This window comes from Amblyomma americanum, chromosome 7, assembly GCF_052857255.1.
Source record: "Amblyomma americanum isolate KBUSLIRL-KWMA chromosome 7, ASM5285725v1, whole genome shotgun sequence".
In the NCBI taxonomy this organism is placed as follows: Eukaryota; Metazoa; Arthropoda; class Arachnida; order Ixodida; family Ixodidae; genus Amblyomma; species Amblyomma americanum.
In genome coordinates, this window is record NC_135503.1 from 159,594,711 (window position 1) to 159,614,121 (window position 19,411).

The following is a 19,411-nucleotide window of genomic DNA, read 5'->3' on the forward strand; positions in this document are numbered from 1 at the left end:
CAATGTAATAAATGTGTACCTTAGTGAATATGAAATTCATTCATTCGATGAATACGTCACTTAAATCAGGTTTCGAGCACGTTTCAAGCACGTGAGAAAAATATGTATGCGGTTTTAGCATCATGTCAATGTAATAAAGGTGTACTTTCGTAAATACTAAATTAATTCGTCCGAAGTATACTTCGAGGTTAACAAACTGGCAGTTCTTTTAATCATATTTGAAGCACTTTTAGCTGCCGTAGAGCAATCTACTACTTGAAATCGCGTTTCGGACGATGACCTTCGCATTTTGGCTATGTATTGAAATTATAGTGGCGCAAATACGACATTAATTCGACCAAAGTATATTTCGATTCTGATGATTGAGCTGTCCGTGTAAATGTATTTGCAGAACAGTTCAAGCTGCCGTTGGACAGTTAGTGCTCGAAATCACATTTCGGGAAAAAGACATGTTGGCAATGCATTTAAAGTGTACTTTCATAAATGCGAAATAATTCGTGCATAGTATACTTCAATTATAACAAATTGGTAGTCCGCGTCAGCATATTTTCAGCACACTTCAAGCTGCCGTGGAACAACCTAGTGCTCGAAATCACGTTTCCGGGAATAGTGAAAACTCTCCCTTTTCTGTCGTCCATTCGTTTATGGTTACTTCTAGCAGAAAAGCAATATCCACTTCTTTAAATTTCGTGTGGACAGCGCGATAGCATTATACCGGCATTGACGCCGTGCGCGCCTCCGGTCCCGAACATACCAGCGAAATGGACCCCGACTGGCAAGGCCGACCGGCTCCCATAGACGCCCATGTATTTGTTTGTTGACAGTTCGACTCCTGAATGATGTCTGACGCAAGTTACGACCAACAGTTTGGTTCTAGGTAGACCGCAGATTGGAACTCGACCACTCCGTCGCTAGTGCGACAATTTGGGGGCCCACAGTCTGTGCAAAAAACGCCTCACCGGGCAAGATAATGTGTCTCTTCTCGTGAGGCATATATAAGCCAAGCCAAGTATCATACTTGCCGGAGCAGTTTCTGTTTGCTGATGTCACTTTCCGTCGGCATATCCTTGTGTGGCGACGTCGTTCCTGTTCAGGCCCCGTCTCGTGACCTTCCATTATCATAGACTTCTTGATAACAACGCCTTTTATCTCGAATTGTCTGTCTCGTGAAGCTTATAGCCAGTTCAGTCAATACTTCTGATGTTGACAACAATGATCGGTAATATTCCAGTGAATCCAACTAGTAAACTTTTTAAGACGATCCGAGGTTAATATTTTAAATATATTAATTGCATATTTTCGTGTAATTTATTGTATATTTTTAGTATATTTTAATGAATTAACTGCATTTTAGTATACTTTTAATGTATTTAATGTATCGTTTTTAGAATATTTTTAATGTATAATAAATATACTAAGCGGGCAGAAAATGTATTTTTGATGCATTTCTAAGAATTTTCAAAATATTACTTCTAGCATACTTAGAAAGCACTCGTGTTGCAATCCAAGCACAGGGACAAAAAAAATGCAAAATGTATACGAAATTATTAAATGGGTTCGCAATGTATTTTTAAACAACCTTTTTCGCTAAGAGATCCATGCCTCTACCACACTAGATTTGAGTGTTCTTAATCATTTTTTAGGCTGTTTATCAATGTAATCTCGTACTGTGCACAACAGAAATTTTGGTGCCGCTTCAGCGTTGAAGCAGCTCGAAGCGTCGCTACAAACGTCAATATCAAACGCGCTGCATCGAATTATTCGGCGTCGGGTGTAGCGCGCTGTGTTTTTGAAATGGAGCACCTGAATTCAGTGGTGTGTGCAGGCTTACAAGCTGATATATGAACAATTGTGTCTGCCATATTTCTGACACACGAGAAAATTAAACATAAGCTTTCGGTGACTGACACTCGACTTTAGTATCATTGCCGGCGTATTACACAACAATTTTTATTGACTAGCGCTTCCCCTTTGTGTTGAGAGCCGCGGCGCGAACGCGGGAAGGAAGTCGAGCTTGTTATTTCTCAAGGGAGTTCACCTTTGCACCCCTTCAACAACCGCCCTTTGCACTCGGTCTTGAACACTGGTAGCAACCGTCATGGGTTCCGGTTCACGCAGATTAAGGGCATATCCCTCTCTCCTGTTCGAAAAACACTACAATGGAGGGCGACGGACGCACCTCCCCTCGAGCTGATCCCGGCCAGAGTAGAAAACGCAGTCTGTGTACAAGGATATTTAGTTCCAAGGAAAATTCTTCGTTAACACTGCCTCAGTGTTCGACTTGAAAGCGACAGCTACGGGAGCTTCAGGTGTTTACATCGGCGTGCTCAACAAACGTGGAGAAGACCAAATCCAAACAACCGTTCCAAGATACAAGCAGAGCCATCTACCACGTGAATTTTGCACTGCTATTGCGATTTACAGCCACCTTCGCTATATCCGGTATGTTTCCTCATTATATCAGTTAATATTTTTTGAACATGTGCATCACAACACGGCGAATCATTTGACACCATCCGGTACCCCTTGTGACAAACGGTTTGGCCTTAATGGCCGCCTGAAGGTCGTCGAAATGCACGGTTTGGGGGCGGAAAGGTCGTCGTTGCAAATCAAACACATGTTTTGGGATTGATCTCAAATAGTATTTTTATCCTCAGGAACATCCCAAGCTATCTGACACTACGTCGAACATTCTGCGTCAAACTGGTGGCCCCGAAAATTTTATTCAATTGGCGGTCCCGGGGGAAAGGGGGGGTGGGGGGGACGTGATCCCCACTTCGATGGTCGCTATACTGACAGACATACCTATGACAGATCGTTGTAACGGATCAGTTCCGCGCCGTAGGTACTCACATACGAGTCAGAAACGTGGGGGCTAAGGAAAGGGGTTTATCTCAAGTTCAGGACAACACAGCGAGCTATGGAAAAAAATGATAGGTGTAACATTAAAGGGAAGATGAAGGGGTTACAGAACTTGAAGATACTTGACATTAAGCTTGTTATCATATCACATTTTACGTCTGTGAAGTTTTTTATGCGATTTTAAACACAGAAATTATGAAATGCCGAATAAAGTTCTCTTGATGCTTTGCCTCCCACAACGCGCGGAGCGCGGTTAAAGTCGCGAGAGCCAAGTGGAAGCGACCGGAAACGACGTCATCGTTGCCTTGCGATGAGCCCGGCCCATTTCCTCCCTGTGCTTTTGTTGCGACCAGCCGACCAGCGTCGCTGGGACGACCTCGCCCACATTTTGTTTTGTTTTTTATGCATATTCGAGTTTATTTGATAAGTTTGCCTACAACAAGTCGCCGAGGCAGGCTAAAAAAGCTTAGCGCTCAGCATGCCGTTTTTCTGCGCGGCGTACGGCTGCAGGAAGAGAAGTGGCCGTGACAATGTTGCATTCCACCACTTCCCTTAAGACAAGGCGCTTTCTAAACGGTGGATTGCAGCTGTCAAAAGAAAGAACTTCATGCCCTCAAGGAGCAGTATGCTTTGCTCAGATCACTTTAGTGACACGGATTACCACCGGAACCTGTCACTGACACGGGGGATGGGCATCACAGCGAAATCCGCTCGGCTCAAGCCTGGCGTCGTTCCTTCGGTATTCGCGCACAGACGCGCGTCGCCGCAACCAAGATCAGCTTTCGTCAAAAGAAGAAAGCAAGAGGTAAGAGCTCAAACGCACCACCTCCACGGGCGCTTGGACCGGGAGCTCGTACGACGCCCCCAACGACGTTGCCAGCGACGCCAGCCTGAGCACTTCGAACGCCACCTCGACGCCGGCTACTGGAACCATGCAACGCTGCATCAGCACATAACCGCGAGCACGAACACCGACCGCTAACAGTAGAGCGCTAGTAGCAAACCCTAGTAGCAATGTTCCCGGGTCGTGTGTGTTGATAGTCTTTGTGTTAGTTTTGTGTGGTAGTGTTTGTGTCACGTAGGGTGTATTAAATGTGCGTATGTGTGGGTACACCTGTCGCCTAGTCCATTCTTTCGGCCCGAGCGTTCTCCGGAAATCCATATGACAATGACGCACTCCAAGCTTTTCAACAATGCGTAATATATTATTTTGCTTTCATTTGTTCATTTAGACGCCCGTGTACGCTAACAAGAAAGAAATACGTACCAGTCAGTGCTTCCCACGCGAGAAAAAGTTGCCACCACACTTCGGCTACCAGTCGAGTCCGAGGTGTTATTTTCCAGTGGGTCGCTTCTGCGAGGAAGCTGGGGGCTCGAACATTACGGAGAAGCTCAAAGGTCTTTCGGAGAGCACAGAGATTTCATAATCAGGAATATCTGTCGATAAATAAACTGTACAGCTGCGAAAAGCCGCCCCTTCTCCCGGCACGTGAAACGACAACTGCTCAGATGGCAACGATGACGTCAATAAGCTTTCGACCAATCACGAGCGGAGACTGCCCGTTTGAAACAGCCTGTGGCGATTGCTGCTTACTTCTTGAAAATAAATGTTTATGTCATTGTTTTCGGGCGATTTAAATGCCCTATTCAAATTGACAGGGCATAAATCTACACAACACCGCTCGAACTCATTTTTTTTAAACCACTTCACCTTCCCTTTAAGAGACGGGAAGCGGGCAGAGTGGGTGAGGGAACAAACGCGGGTTAATGACATCCTAGTCGAAATCAAGAGGAGGAAATGGACTTGGGCTGGGCAAGTGACGCGAAGCGAAGGTAACCACTGGTCCTTAGAAGTAACGGAATGCATTGCAAGAGAAGGCAAGCGTAGCCGGGGGTGGCAAAAAGTTAGGTGGGCGGGCGAGATTAAGTAGTTTTTCGGCTTACTGTGGGCGCAGCTGGCTAAGGACAGGGTTAATTGGAGACATGGGAGAGGCCTTTGCCCTGCAGTGGGCGTAGTCAAGCTGATGATGACGATGATGATGTTGATAATTTTGATGGGATGATGATGATGTTGATGACGATGATGATGATGATGTAACGGATCGAAAGTACAGGCGCAGAGAAAGGGACTCATAGAGAGCGGACACTCCGATAGGGCGACAGGCCCCACAGCCCAAATCACTGCAGTGCACCAAGCTGCTGGTTCAGAGACCTACGGTTTAGTTATAGGCGCGCGCAGTTTAAATGTTCGCTTGCGCTGCGGCCTGCCGCGCCCTCACGGCGCATTATTTCTGTTTAGTATGGTCTCGTGCTGCTATCTATTTACTGTCTGTGCAGAAAGATAAAAATAACATTTCGGGCACTCTTGACTGGCCATCAACGCAGCTGCACCGAGGCCTTCGTGAAACAGTGCCAAACAGTCAAACAGTGCCAAGGAGTCAAACAGATATACTAACTTTAACAGTAAAATTCGTCATCTATGCCGATGATACGAGTGCATTTTTTCCTGCAAAATAAACCGATCTAGTAGACCGTTCTGCTAAGGAAATACTAGGTCAACTAGCAAAGCGGACAAAAGAAAATGCTTTGAAAATAAATATAGAAACGACAAAGGCAAATTCATTTCACTGCAGAAATGCGAAAAAAAAATTAGGCAGCGGCTTAGCTCTGGTTAAGCCTGGGTATACAAGCGAAAAGCTTCAGTTATGCTTGGTTTGACGTCATGGTTATGCTTCGTAGCTTAGCTGGTATTGTATGCATAGGAAGACGCCGACAGTGGAACACCCTAGTCGCACTAGCACTTTCACTAAGTCGTACCACGTGGTCGTTGTAACTGCGAGTCTTGGGATTTTCCTCTTCTGACTCTCTTCCTCACTCGCTTGGCTGCTGCTGGCTGAAGATGTGGCCAAGACACGCTTTTCGGCTTCTTTCCGACGTCGTTTAGCAAGGCGTATTTTCGCGTTGTTCAGGCGTTTCGGCTGCACGTTTAGCTTTGGCTTTATCATTTTTTGCTTCTGTGCAGCCAACTCCCAAGCGAGTACTTCTGAATCGGACGAATTTAGTTTCGCAGCTTTTCTGCGTAGTCTAGCGGCAGCCGCACTCTCCTTCCCTTCCATGTCGAGTGCGCACGCCTATTCTCTGGCAAGCGCATTAGATAGCCTCCTTGCGCATGCACGTGACGCACATGTGCAGTAGCGCGCGGCTGCTCCGAAAGGTCAGCCGACGCAGTCGGCGGCGGCGATGGCAGCGGCGGCGCGGCGAGGAGCGACCACCTGCGCTGCGCATGACGTCACTCGTTTTCGCGCATGCGCATAACTCACCAGTTCGGCTCACGCGAAGCTCTGCTCTGACCCGCTTTTCGCTTCAAAACTATACTTAATCAAAGTGTCTTACTGAAATCAACTCGAGTGGACGTGCCGTCTATTAAAGGGGCTGTGAAGGGGGCTCTAATAAAGTTGCGGCATGCCTGGGATATTGAAGCACGCCGCTTCACGAATAGTGTCCAGCAAGTATTTTTAAATGTGCTTTGTAGAAGCTGAGTTACCTGTAGTTAAAATTTTAATTTCAGCGTCTTCGCGCCTTTCCCTCTTCTCTCGTAACTTTTTGCGCGCTGGAAGGTAGGCGCTCTTTCACCGACCCCACTCTGAGAGCGGAGCTTCCCGACCCGCCGGAGCTAAGCGGCTTATTGGCCGCGGCCACGGTAGCTGCCTGACGTCTCAAAGAATCTAACCAATGGCCTTCTCTCACCTCGTCTACGCAGATGCGGGGGACGAAGGAGGGTGCGAGCATGAAAAAGTCGCCGGCAAGGGCTCGCTAACTTTGACGCGTGATAGTGGGTCGTGTGCTGCGTGTAGAAGAGTATTATTTGGCTCTGGTTTTCATGGCAACACAGTGAAGTGATTAAGTGGGTTAATGTGCTCTCCTCGGAAGGCGTTTCAGAGCCCCTTTAAGACATTCCGCGCTGGATGCCGACGTAAATTATTTAATACCAAAACATTCGCAAGTAGTTGGCTTCGTATTCCGGAACAGGAGTATACTACTGTGTATTCTAATGATATTTCTGTATAACAGCTTATTTCCTTCCAGACTTAATTATTTTGCACTTAATTTGGGCATCTACGACGGAAATTAGTCAACATAAAATTTATGTTCTACAATGAAATGTTTTAAGAGCTGTGGCAAAACGTCTCGCAGTACTTTCTGAGCACTTATCTCTCAAGTATAACGTAATTCCTGTAACAAACGTCTACGATAATCGCGCTGTAAGCAGTATGAACGCGAGATCAAAAATAACATCCGCTTCTTACAATAGTTAGCAAACTCGGAAATTGACTGTACATAATACAGCATGCGACAGATCGATAAATGTAAAATAGAGACACGTTGGACAACGTATGACCTACAAATGTTAAAAAAAACAGATTGCTAAGATTATTAAATACAATTCAGAAGGAAAGCATAGAGCATGTTACCAATACTTTCGTGAAAACCGGAACTACTTTAATACATAGCAAAAATATATATAATCAAGATCACAAATCAACATCGTTAATTTCCCAGATAATACAGTTAATGTTTATGGCATTAAATCCTTGGCCTAACTGCTCTCCATTGTTGTTGGACGGAGTTGTTCTTGTCGTTTTATCTTTTCTATTTTGTAGAGTCTGTTCTATGTCTCTTCATGCTGGCTCTGAAATTTGTAAAGTGGCGCCATCAAGTTTGAATGCGTGCTGTCTATCTCCTTACGATTAGTAAAGTTGTAATTCGAAATGTAATATTTGTTTCCGTTCTTGGTGTACTCGAATTTTGCAATTAGTGCTTTATTGGTAGGTATGTCAGTATAACGCATTCATGCGCGTCCGGAAGGGGGGGGGGGGGGGGGCAAGAGGGGCGGCTTCACCTCCCCCCTTTGCATTTCATATATTTTTATGCACGAGCCGAAAACAACCACATACCTTGATTAGCACGCTTACGTCCCGCTTATCCGTATGAAATGCCCTTCAGTATTGTGAACTAAATTTACACGTTACACAATATATAATTTAGACACTGCTGCTGACGAACAATAATAATAATTGGTTTTTGAGGGAAAGGAAATGGCGCAGTATCTGTCTCATATATCGTTGGACACCTGAACCGCGCCGTAAGGGAAGAGATAAAGGAGGGAGTGAAAGAAGGAAGGAAGAAGAGGTGCCGTAGTGGAGGGCTCCGGAATAATTTCGACCACCTGGGGATCTTTAACGTGCATTGACATCGCTGAGGCGCCCGTGTGCTGTGCGATGTCAGTGCACGTTAAAGTTCCCCAGGTGGTCGAAATTATTCCGGAGCCCTCCACTACGGCACCTCCCTCTTCCTTTGTTCTTTCACTCCCTCCTTTATCCCTTCCCTTACGGCGCTGTTCAGGTGTCCAGCGATATATGAGACAGATACTGCGCCATTTCCTTTCCCCCTAAAGCCAATTAATAATAATTAATAAAAAAATTTGCGTGCCGTGACATCGCACAATTTTGCATACTGAACTCCCTCGCCGCACGTCCGCCCCACCACATGAAGCTCAGATGTGTGCCTGCTCACTCCGGGAATCCCGGAAACGAGGCTGCCAACTCTTTAACCCGAGGTTCTCTCAACCGGGCACCGGCAGCCTCCGATCCGGGGTTCTCACGGGAGCGCATGCATTCATTCAGTGAACTGACGCAGGCCTGCAAAGCCGAGCGTCGGCTCTACCCCCCACCCCGTCCCTCCCTCGACAATTATCACTAGACACTTTGGAGGTGGCTCCAAACACGCACCTTACCCTCCCCTTGTATACCCTCGCGCTATCACCAAGTCCACACAAACGCCTCCTGTACCCTCTGCCACCACCCCAAAGCCACTCTCGATCATATCTTTTTGCTCTGCCCGGCGAATCCTCCCTCGCGGGGCCTGGAGCACCTTACCATTTTAGAGGCTTGGTAGACCCTACTGCGCTCCGAGGACCCGGCCAAGCAAGCCATAGCCACAGGCCGGGCTGCCAGTGTCATGAGCCTCCGGGACATGAATGTTTGAGTGCAGTGGGGCCGTGCGGGGGCCCAAGGACCTGCGTGTCGTAAACTCCCCTGTGTCTAATTAAGTTTCCACCACGACCACAGCACAAGGATGCCTTAGCGTTTCGATGGAGGCGAAACGCGGCCGCCACGGTACGGTTCGAACCCGTGAACTCCGGATCGGTGGAAGTGAACACTGCAGGCTGGGTTCCCTCTTTCTTCCTTTCGTCTCTTAGTACCTCCTTTATCCCTTCTCTTACGGCGCGGTTCAGATGTCCGCCGATATGTAAGACAGACGCTGCGCCATTTCCTTTCCCCCAAAACTAATTTAATTTATTCAGGCTGGGCTTCGGTGGCAGAACGCCGCGAATAGCTTGCCCCGCTGACTTGAGATGTTGGGTGTGGATCTGAATAAGCAGTTGATAGCACACCTGTAAACGTCCTCACTGGCCTCTGTCCAAGCCTTCCCCGTTGCGGTAAGATGTTCTTTCTTAACTATTCAGAACAAAATTGCCAAGGGAATGGAAGGCTAAGTAATTTTCAAAAATAGTCTTTTTAGGGTTGACATGATGCTTTTCGGTCATAGTATTACCAGTGCTGGCGGAGACTAGAAAACCGGTGAATTGTTTTAAGTGGTGGACATTATGGGCTCGCTGTTGTTGCCTGTTGCGCCGGCGGCTCGCCGCTCACCGCTTCGCCGCGTTCAATGGGCGCGCATAGCGTCGACGCCGCTCCCAGACCCTCTACGTGACTTTGGAAACTTCGTTGGGCAGTGCTGCCTACTTGTGATCGGCTAGAACGGTGGGGTGTTATACGCTCCAGTACCTGTGCGAATCGCCCGCTTCCGGAATCGAATCGCCACGCTACAGTCACCTGCGTGGTAGCGCGTGTCTTTTGGGGCGCGGTTCATGCGGGATTCCGTATGCAGGGTATTTCGAGCTTTGTCTCCCGCGGCCTCTTCCCCAGCGGCCGTTTTGCTCGCCTGTTAATTGTTGCGGGACTTTTCAGTTTATGGCGCAATCGATGCACCACGGTAGCTGGTGGCTTTCGACGCCGCGCAGTGTGGCCATTATTTGGCCATCTTTGAAGACAGCTGATCAGTTTCTTGTCAGAGGAAATCTTTTTCTTGGAAGAGAAAGAGATTTTCCGGCACTGGTGCGGTGCCCATTCATTTATGTTAACAACGGTCGTCTTGTTCTGGTCTTTAGACCAAACTGGCGCTAAGGATTTTTTCTGTGTCAGATTATTGGTGTCTCACTCTTCTGTGAATATGTATGCTATCCCGTCTTAAATCGCTCACATGCGATTCCCGTTAGTTGCTCAAAGATGCTTATGGTAGCTCTTTAGTTGGCTCGCCTTACATGCTTAGCGTCATGTTTACTTGTGAATGTCAATGTACACGGTAACCTTGGCATCTGTAGATATGTAAATAATTTTTTTTCCAGAAATTGCTATTTTTACCTCAAAAAACCTACTGTTGAGAATTACTTAAGTCCTCCGTGAAACAACAATTATACTTTGCTAACGAAGCCGCTACAGCATGAAAACATTTCCCACTGAGCCGAGCAGCTCAGAGGACGCCTTGTTAGCACAGATCTTTGAAGCGTTGCTGTGTCAAACCCAGGGGCGTGATGGGATTCTCGGAGCTGCTCTCCTTGGCAAAAAGCTGGCTCCTCCGCGACGCTGCTGCTGACGTCCACTCGGTCGCCACCATGCTTCACTCTTCGGTGAGTCGTGCAAAAAGCGCAACAATGCCAGCGTTACTCGCTCCTTTGCAAGCTCAACTCTTCTACGGTTGATGTAAATCGTCCGCTAAAAGACAGTTTTGACAAGCCGCAGGTTAGAATTATTTAAGATGAAAAGATTCAGTCCATTGGAGAATTATCAAGCTACGACGAAGAGCTTGTGAATAAGTAATCTATTTCAAAAACAACGACCTATCACCTATACGTCTGGCCAAAGTATTACGGAGCGTGCTTCGGCGTGTAAAATTTCCGCACGCCTCCTGTAGAGTAGAAGTGATAGATTCTTTGGTTCAGAAGCACCAATGACATAGCCTAGGGTATGTATACAAAGCTCTGTTTGGTAAGGCGTGACAAGAGTTTGATCGGCCAAGCGCACTCCGTAATAACATGGCCAGGACTGTACTACCTAAACATAAAGGGGCGCATAAGCGGGGCGGAAGTGAATGGCGGCACTCAGAGCGAGCAGCGGTGACGGTGCACTGAGTAGTCGGAAACGTGCCGGTTGCCGCCGTGCTGTCTGTGCTGTCCACGGAAGACAGGAAAAGCAACATTTCAAGATTCGATAGATTTCGTGCGGTTCTTAGTGAGCACGCGCACCGTGAGGCTAATTTTCTTTCTGGGCCCTAACATAAGCTTTTGTCCCATCACCGTGGACTCATTTATCAAAGAGGATATCTTTATGTCTTACTATGCACAAGTCAGAAAACATTTCAGTGCCCTCCGAGTTGGAATTCTGGAGAGTGGACTACTTATTTTCCAAATTTACAACTCTGGAAGAAGCAGTTTTCCAGCTCTGCGTCCAGTTTTTCCTTTTTTTCGTCATTGCACCGCTTGCCGTCTTGAATAAAAAAAAAACAAAGGCTTTGAATACACTCGGAATTGTAAACATTATGCACTGAAGTTTTCTTCCTGTAGCTCGCAGGTGCTTTAGGTTTTTATTACCATATAACACATGTTTTAGTGTTTCACCGTATTCGGTCGCTCTGGTCGACGTATGATCCGCTAAAAGTGACGGCAGGGAGACGTGCGACTTTCCATGCGGAAACGCAACACGATGTTACGATGATCTGAAGCGGTCTAATGCAAACTTGTAATAATGCGATAGCAATTACAAGTAGGCAATTACTTGTAGTGATGCAGTTGCCGGTTTCTCCTTAACGAAATTCTCTGATTGATCGAGAGAAGTAACCTAACATTGTGACCTGGCCTGACAGTACACCGTGATTGGTGGAGAAAGGTCACGTGCCTTCGTAACGTCCTCACAACCTGCCCACCATGGCAAGTCGCAAACTGGCCTCCTGTCAGCAACCTACCCGCCGTGGCCAGTGTCAGGTGAACCTCCAAAATTTGGAAGTTCTCCCATTCCCTAAAATTGCACAGGACCCCCGATATTTTGGAATTAGACACAGCCCAGAAAATACATTAAGGTGTATTAGTGGAGATTAGTGGGAGGAATAATGTGGATTAGTAAATCACTGCCCTGTTCACGCTCAGAGCCACCGGCATTCGGCTTTACCATTCGCCTTTTGACGCGAGATGTGACCGCACTGATCTCGAATGATCCCGGCCACGCGAAACTGCTTCCGTTTTGTTCAAGATTGTCGTAGTTCGTACGGCGAATTGCCTCGATCATCATTTGCCAGCTTGAAATTAAGCGTGAACGATAGCGGTAGGCATTCTATTCGACGGCCACTGAGCTCGCTTGTTGATACCGACGCCCGAGTTATTCAGCCCTTTCCTGGCCTTCCTTCTTGACCGCCGGACTGCCGTCACCATTACGTGACATCTGGTGGAGCTGCTGACGCTTGTCTTCGTCGCCCTCCCTCTGGCAGCCTTCGAAACTGCCCCGAGCAGTGCTGATGATGCAGGCCCCTGGAAAGCTACCGAAGCCGTCCGAACCGTAGATTAACTGCGAAGCATCCGTCTTCTCCACTTGAATAGCTACTACTGCCGTACCGCTCGCGAGCACAGGACTCCTCAGCGCCGTCATCAACCATGACTATACTCCGTTTCAAACATCATGTGCAACGCTGCAATAGCTAGCGCTCTTTTTTGCGCTGCCTGCATACGCGACACAAAATAGTGCGTTGCTTGTGTTGAGCGAAAAATATCAAATGCTTTGCGGGCAAGCTCCGTAGATAATATATTTTCATCAGGGTGACAGAAAACGCTTTTATTGCGAGCGAATCGATCGAGATCTGTGATTTTGTATTTTGCGTTTGTCGTCTTTTTCCATTTCACGTTTTCGCTATCCCCGCAACACTGGCCGCCGTGTTTACTTTTTCGGCTCACTTTCACATTTGAGAAAATGGCGTCCATCACAGCGGCTGTGGCCACCTCTCCTGTACGCATTTTCTCAAAGGTTCGTACATCCAAGCTGTCAAGGCACGCCAAGCAAGTAATTACAAATGTGTACTCCGGTACCAGAACCCGTTTTCCGGAGAAGTCTGTTCGGGAAGCACTCAGTGCTGCGAGCGAGGAAACCGGAGTATCTCCCCGTGCCGTTGCCAAAACCAAAGCGGAGCGTCTCTGTGGGCTTTTGGCGTCTCCGAAGAAAAGACCTCGCGACGTGAAGATTTCAAGCTCACGAACAGTCAAGAATGACAGCTTCACAGTCCTTGCCGTCCCTCTGAAAGAGCACAGTATGTACGCGAAGAGGGAAGGCCCAACACTGGACAGTGTGCTATAGGCTGTCAATGAGGACGACGACCTGCTGAACTTCAAGAAAACGTCGATGTGGAGGTTGATAAAGGACGTCAGATTCACATTTTAAAAAAGAAAATGGAACCTTGCGCTGATCAAGCGAAGTGACATCATTGCCTGGCGTCGCAGGTACCTGCGGGCGATCAAGGAATTCCGAAGACAGGGCAGGTACTAGTCGTCCCTTGCTTATTTTCTTACGCAGGACATTTAGACTGGCTTCATCTAGAGCATGATGTTAGCGTTGCAACCTCGTAGCCGTAACAGTGAGTGTTGCTTCAGAATAACGAATTTAAAAGAAGTCGTCTTGACCACGTTGCTGTTGGCGACCTTTTCGTAGAGGTGACGTTTCACAGCCAGTTTTGCGGTACGTTTGGGTGGGGAATGTGTCTGCATGAGTCAGATTTAATCGCTAAATTCTAATTGGTGCGGCAAGCAAAAATAACAAAACTGCCAAAAATGTTGTAGCATTGCAATGGGTAGTGCCACCTCGTCGACACCGTAGGAACGAATGAACACCCACTGTACGCTGCCCGTTGCTCCGGTGGTGCGAGTTACTGGCGTTACTGCTGCGAACGTTGGCAATTTTTGTTCGTAGTCGCCGCAAGTGAAGAGATTTCTAATGTTGCCATATTAGTCAAGTACCCATAAAAACATACAGTGAATATAAACTGCCTACAAAATGCCGCCTGGGCGCAAAATTTAAGCCCGAACAAGAGAGCAATAAAGCCGTGATAATTCGTTTTCTCGTTTGTCTTTGAGCGGCTGTTTCTGAGACAGTGGTCAGCAGTATATTTGTTTCAATGCCTTGCCTACTTACATACTGCAGTGTGTTTGCTTACTTAGAAGCATTAATTCGTGCGCTCGGTTGCTTCGCATTTGCAGGTTCATCATCTACCTAGATGAAACCTGGGTCAACGCAGGGCACACAAAAGAATACGTCTGGCAGGACAAGGCTGTGAAGTCATCTCAGGATGCCTTCCTGACAGGTTTAACAGCGGGAATGGCTGCGCCTTCGGGCAGAGGGGCCCGTTTGATCCTTGTAAAGCTGAGAGCAGTGCAACAGGATTCGTGCAAGACGCTGCTGACTTCTTCAGAGCAAAATGGGGAAACCACGCTGACTACCACTCTGAGATGGATGGCAACTGCTTTGAGAAGTGCTTGACCGACAAGCTTTTGCCAAACATTCCGTCCAATAGCATTGTCGTCATGGACAATGCTCCGTATCATAGCGTGGCTTTTGAAAATGCACCTCAAGTCTACGCGCAAAGCTGATATTCAGCTTTGGCTCACAAAGAAAGGTGTTCCGTGGTCACAGGACATGGTGAGGGCTTAGCTGCTGGAGCTTTCTCAAAAGGTAAACACACTCAGCTTTGTATACCGCATCGACACCCTGGCAGCTACTCATGGCCACGAAGTGCTTCGTTTACCACCGTATCACAGCGAGTTCAATCCCGTTGAACTTGTCTGGAGCCAGGTGAAGGGATACATCGCAAGTCGCAAGAAATGTTTCACTTTGGCTGAAGTGTAAAAGCTCCTGCCGGAAGCACTGGCGTCTGTAAGCCAGGAAAACTGGCAGAACTGTTGTGTTCATGTGGATCAAGTTGAGGCTGAAGCATGGCAACGCGAAATGATTGTTGACGCTGAAATTGAACCGGCTGTCTTCAGCATTTGTGACTCGTGTAACTCTTCTGATGAGTCGAGCACTCATTTCAGTGATGAAGGTTTAAGTGGCATCGAGGAACTTGATTGACTTCGAATGGATGTGTAATACACATGGTACTGAGAAGAGAGAGATGACTCATCAGCATGCTATGATCACCTTTGTGCGTGTGTGGGTGGAAAGGAGAAAAGATGTGGGCATGTGGGAGTGTGTTGATCAGTCTACCGAGGAAAAAGAGAGGACTCATTGGCATGCTGTGATAACTCTTGTGTGCGCATGTGTGTAAAATCACATGCTCATTAGCATGAAATTGTATCAGGCAGTAACTTGTAGTGTAGAAGTTGAGGTGGATGTGAAGGACGTGGTGGTGGTGACGGAGGAGGATGTGGTGGTGTTGCTGTTGGTGGCGGTGGTGGTGCGTGGTCGTGTTAATAGTGTCTGTATAGAAGTAGAATTTGTAAGGGAGTGCAAATAGGGCTTTTTCCAATTAGAATTTCACGTGTTACACGTGGTCAGTGTGTGCAGGTATTGTGAGATTCATTGCCGAAAAATACAATGGAGCTTAATCAAGCGTTGTGTCAATTATTCTAAAAGTATCTGAAGATCTGAGAGGCAATTCGATTCTTTTAAAATAATTTTGAACTTGTACTGTTTGATTCATTCGACTAATTGAACAGGAATTTATTCAATTTGCAGTACAAAATTTTCGAACATTCACACACCCCTAAGAATGGGCCTCATTGTATGTATGGATGTCTGATCTTCATGTCCTGGTATGGTGTTGTCTTGCGTTACTGTCAATCTCTGGTCGTTTTCACATGTTATGCAATGCTGCAGTGCCAGGGTTGAGGTAGCCAGTACTGTATGTTTTGTCCTTAATTTTTGGGAGTGTGAAGGATTTCAAGCTGGCTCTTGCTCGGTTCAGTGTGAATTTGTTTGTTTCGAGTCATGTTTTTGTTAGTACAGTCTACGTCACCCTTGTGTAGAGCGCTCGGGCGGTGCGCTATCGTGCAAACAAATCCAGATCTTGTTGCAGCCGCTAGGTTCCAGAAGAAACACTTTAGCTGAAGTAGTGCCAGATATAACCGCAAACAACGTAGACACGACCACTTTGCCGAAAAATCAGGGGCTGCTCTGTAATTGCATATTCTTACCAGTTACGCACTTATCGAGCGCTCTACACAAGGGTGACGCGGACTGTACATGTCCCAGGAATTTGATTTTCTTGACTGAAAATGCACTGCTGTTTGCACCCTGTCAAGACATTGGTCAGGATCTCGTTGTATGAAATAATGTTGTTCGATGGCCTGCACATTTTTTTTTTCAATTTTGGAGCACTTCACTGATTGCGTGTTGGTGTACCTCCACTGCACGTGTCCTTTAATTTGTATGCACTGTGATCCATATGCCACTAGCCGTTTCCAGAATAAACCGTTTCTCGCAAACACTGCGTGGTCAACATTCTTTACTGTCCTGTCTAATTTATTGTTTGCTCTTTCGAGATATTTCTTCATAGCGTTGTGCAACTTTTACTGCATTCTTACTTGGCGCTCCCACAGCTCGGAACTATTTTTGCCTGATTGCATGAAAATCCGGCCTGAGCAGCTTCTGCTCTTCTAGGAGAGCAGGAAAATAGAGAAAAGCTGACTTGCCTCTCTATTCCCTTCATATACATTTGTGCACGACAACAAATCTGTAACTCTTGAGGCAGTAATATTTTCTGTCACTGTGTAATTCAAGGCATTGTTCTAAATTTAAGACTTAACACGGGAAAACAGGCCATATTGGTGTGGTGTGTGTATAAATAATTTGACACATCAGTTTAAATATATTGCTCTTCTGCCGCATATCATAGCCCAGTTATAGAGCCCTCTTTCCAATGAAAAAGGAAAACGCATTTTGCTTAAGAACGAAAATTATCTTAACAAAAACAAAATAATTGCAGATATGCGCAAAAATGTTTCATATATACAGTCAGAAAATAGGCGATTAAGAAGTCGAGAATATGTTTTCTGCGCTCATGTATGATAAACCAGCTTTCTAAATTAACAGATATCTTCCTTTTGAACTTTACGAAAAAATAAAAATAATTGCTCTCGCCAACTCCTTTGGGCTACTCTACGGCACAGTGCCAGAGTCGGTCCCAGACTCTTTTGGCGAAAACTGGATCCGCCGCTAACCGGTTGCACGGAACAATTTATAACACGCCAGGTACCTTAAGAGAGGCCCACAAAGGAGTGTGTTCCTCGGCAACGGCGAAGTCGAAAGTTGCAGACGGCCATTTGTTTAGAAAAGGAACCAGCGAAAATAGACGCAAGACAAGAACAAAGGTTCGCTGGTTCCTTTTTTATGCAATATGAACCAACTAGCCCAGCAGTTTGCACTCCTGGGCCACTTGTTAATCGGGCCACGGCGGAGCACTCACCACTGTTCTATTTTAATTAATTAAACCCAACGAATGAACGCCATCTTTTCAAACAAATCTCTCGCTTGCATCTAAATTATAGTCACAATGCTGCAGAATCGGGAAAAAACCACCACTGCTGACCAAAAGCCGGTGCGAGCTCTCAGTCAACGGATTTCGGACAGCTCACATTAACGCGGTATGCATCAAATAAACAGATGCATGCAGTTCATTTCAGAACGCGGCATAATATTCATGCGATTCTGAACAAAACGAGATTTCTCATTCAAGCCACGCGAAATGCAACTTGCGATGAAAACAAATGTGCGAAAAAAAGTTTCACCATGCGGGATTTGAACCCACGCAGCCCCAGTTGTACGTCAATTCTCCGGAGCGACGCCTTAGAGCACACGGCCGCACAATGGCGCGGTGTCATACACCGCTCTTTATTTTATATTATTTTTTGCGGACTACTTCCGTAGCCTTCATAGCGTTGCACTTGATGTTTGAAACGGGGTATACGACACGAGCTTCGGTTATTTTGCACCATCCCTGAGTGCCGCCCAGGTTGAACGGTTCGTATCTTCGAAAATTCAACTGAACGAAGGGTAGAGTACAGAGGAAGAAGACGCAGACAAATGCCGTCTCGCAACCGAACCCTTATTAGAAAGACTACAGAATATATAGTAAGTAAAACGAAAAAAAGGTAAAAAATGAAATGACAAAAGCTAGTCACGAAAAACACAGCCAAACACGTTAAAGCCGGCTGATAACTTAACAGCTGATTCCAGGTAGGCAATTTCACTCTTGGATAAAGAGATAGATGTGTCGCTTACACAGCTATCACCACCGTTGAAGATATGGAAGGCTTTGATAATTCCCCTGGCGCACTGGGTGCGCGCTTTACCGAGCACAACAGTCTCTTCGAAATTGGCTTCGCACTTACATTTTGTGCAATGTTTTGGCAAATTTTCTAGCGCAAATGGCTTCAAAGAATTCCTATGCATGAACAAACATTTAACAGCGACCAGTTTGCCTGACGTAGAATGTCTCGTAAAACGAGGGATTTTATAGACAATCTGTGATCGACATGGTACAAACCTGGATTCGACGTAGCGTCTATTTGCACTCTTTAGAGCTTCCGCTTTCCTATTTACCAAACCACACAAACCAGATAACTTTAAAAGAGTATATACGACAGATGCAACATCGTAACGATTAGCAGCATGGCGTTATACATGCCAGAAATGATGTACGTAGGGAAGAACTACAGGCTTCTTGTCGCTTGGCTCGTTCAACGGTTCACAGTTCACGGAAGTTTCTTGAAGGACGCGGAAGCCTTCAATGAACTTCAGCGTCGTTTCCATTGCTTCCGGTCCTCAGGCACTTTGATCAAAACGCCGAGAATTAAATTCATACCGACGCAAGCAGCGTGGGCCTAGGCGCCGTCCCCTTTCAAGAAAGCGACTACTGGAGAAGTAATCGTGTACGGGAGCCGTTCCCTGTCAAAGGCCGAGACTAACTATTCGACGACCTATGAGGAGTGCCTCGTCGTCATCAGGTCTATGTTGAAATTCTGCCCATACCTGTGCGGACGACTGTTCAAGCTGGACTTGAGTCGCAACGCACCGTGCTCGCTTGTCAATCTGAAGGATCCCTCTGGCAGCCTCGCGCGATGGAGCCTGCACCTCCAGGACTTCAACATCGTAGTCGTCTACGAGTCTGGACACAAGCACACCGATGCCGGCTGCCTATGCCGCACTCCTGTCGACAAGGCACCGGAAGATGGTAAAGAGGACGCCTTGTAGGGACCATTAAGTGCCCGCGACTTCGCACGAGACCAACACTCGGACCCCGACCAACACCTTCTCGTCGAAAATCTGGACGGCAAGGCTTCTTCCACTCCAGCAGCGTTCAAGTGCAGTATATCCTCTGTCTGTGTGCAAATTGACATCATCTTGAAGAACTTCGCCCCAACAAGGTCACCTGCCTTCTCGCCCTCCCGAACAGCTTA

At 46.8% G+C, this 19,411-nt stretch overlaps 1 protein-coding gene across 8 annotated transcripts in view; it reads left to right on the forward strand.

Moving 5' to 3' along the window:
- Positions 1-19,411, forward strand: part of LOC144096722 (medium-chain acyl-CoA ligase ACSF2, mitochondrial-like) — an 841,787-nt gene that overhangs the window by 416,624 nt on the left and 405,752 nt on the right. For all 8 annotated transcript variants that reach the window (XM_077629569.1, XM_077629571.1, XM_077629570.1 and 5 more), the window contains one exon: positions 10,510-10,612. In XM_077629569.1, coding sequence (XP_077485695.1) covers positions 10,510-10,612 — 103 coding nt within the window. The remainder of the gene's footprint in view (positions 1-10,509; positions 10,613-19,411) is intronic.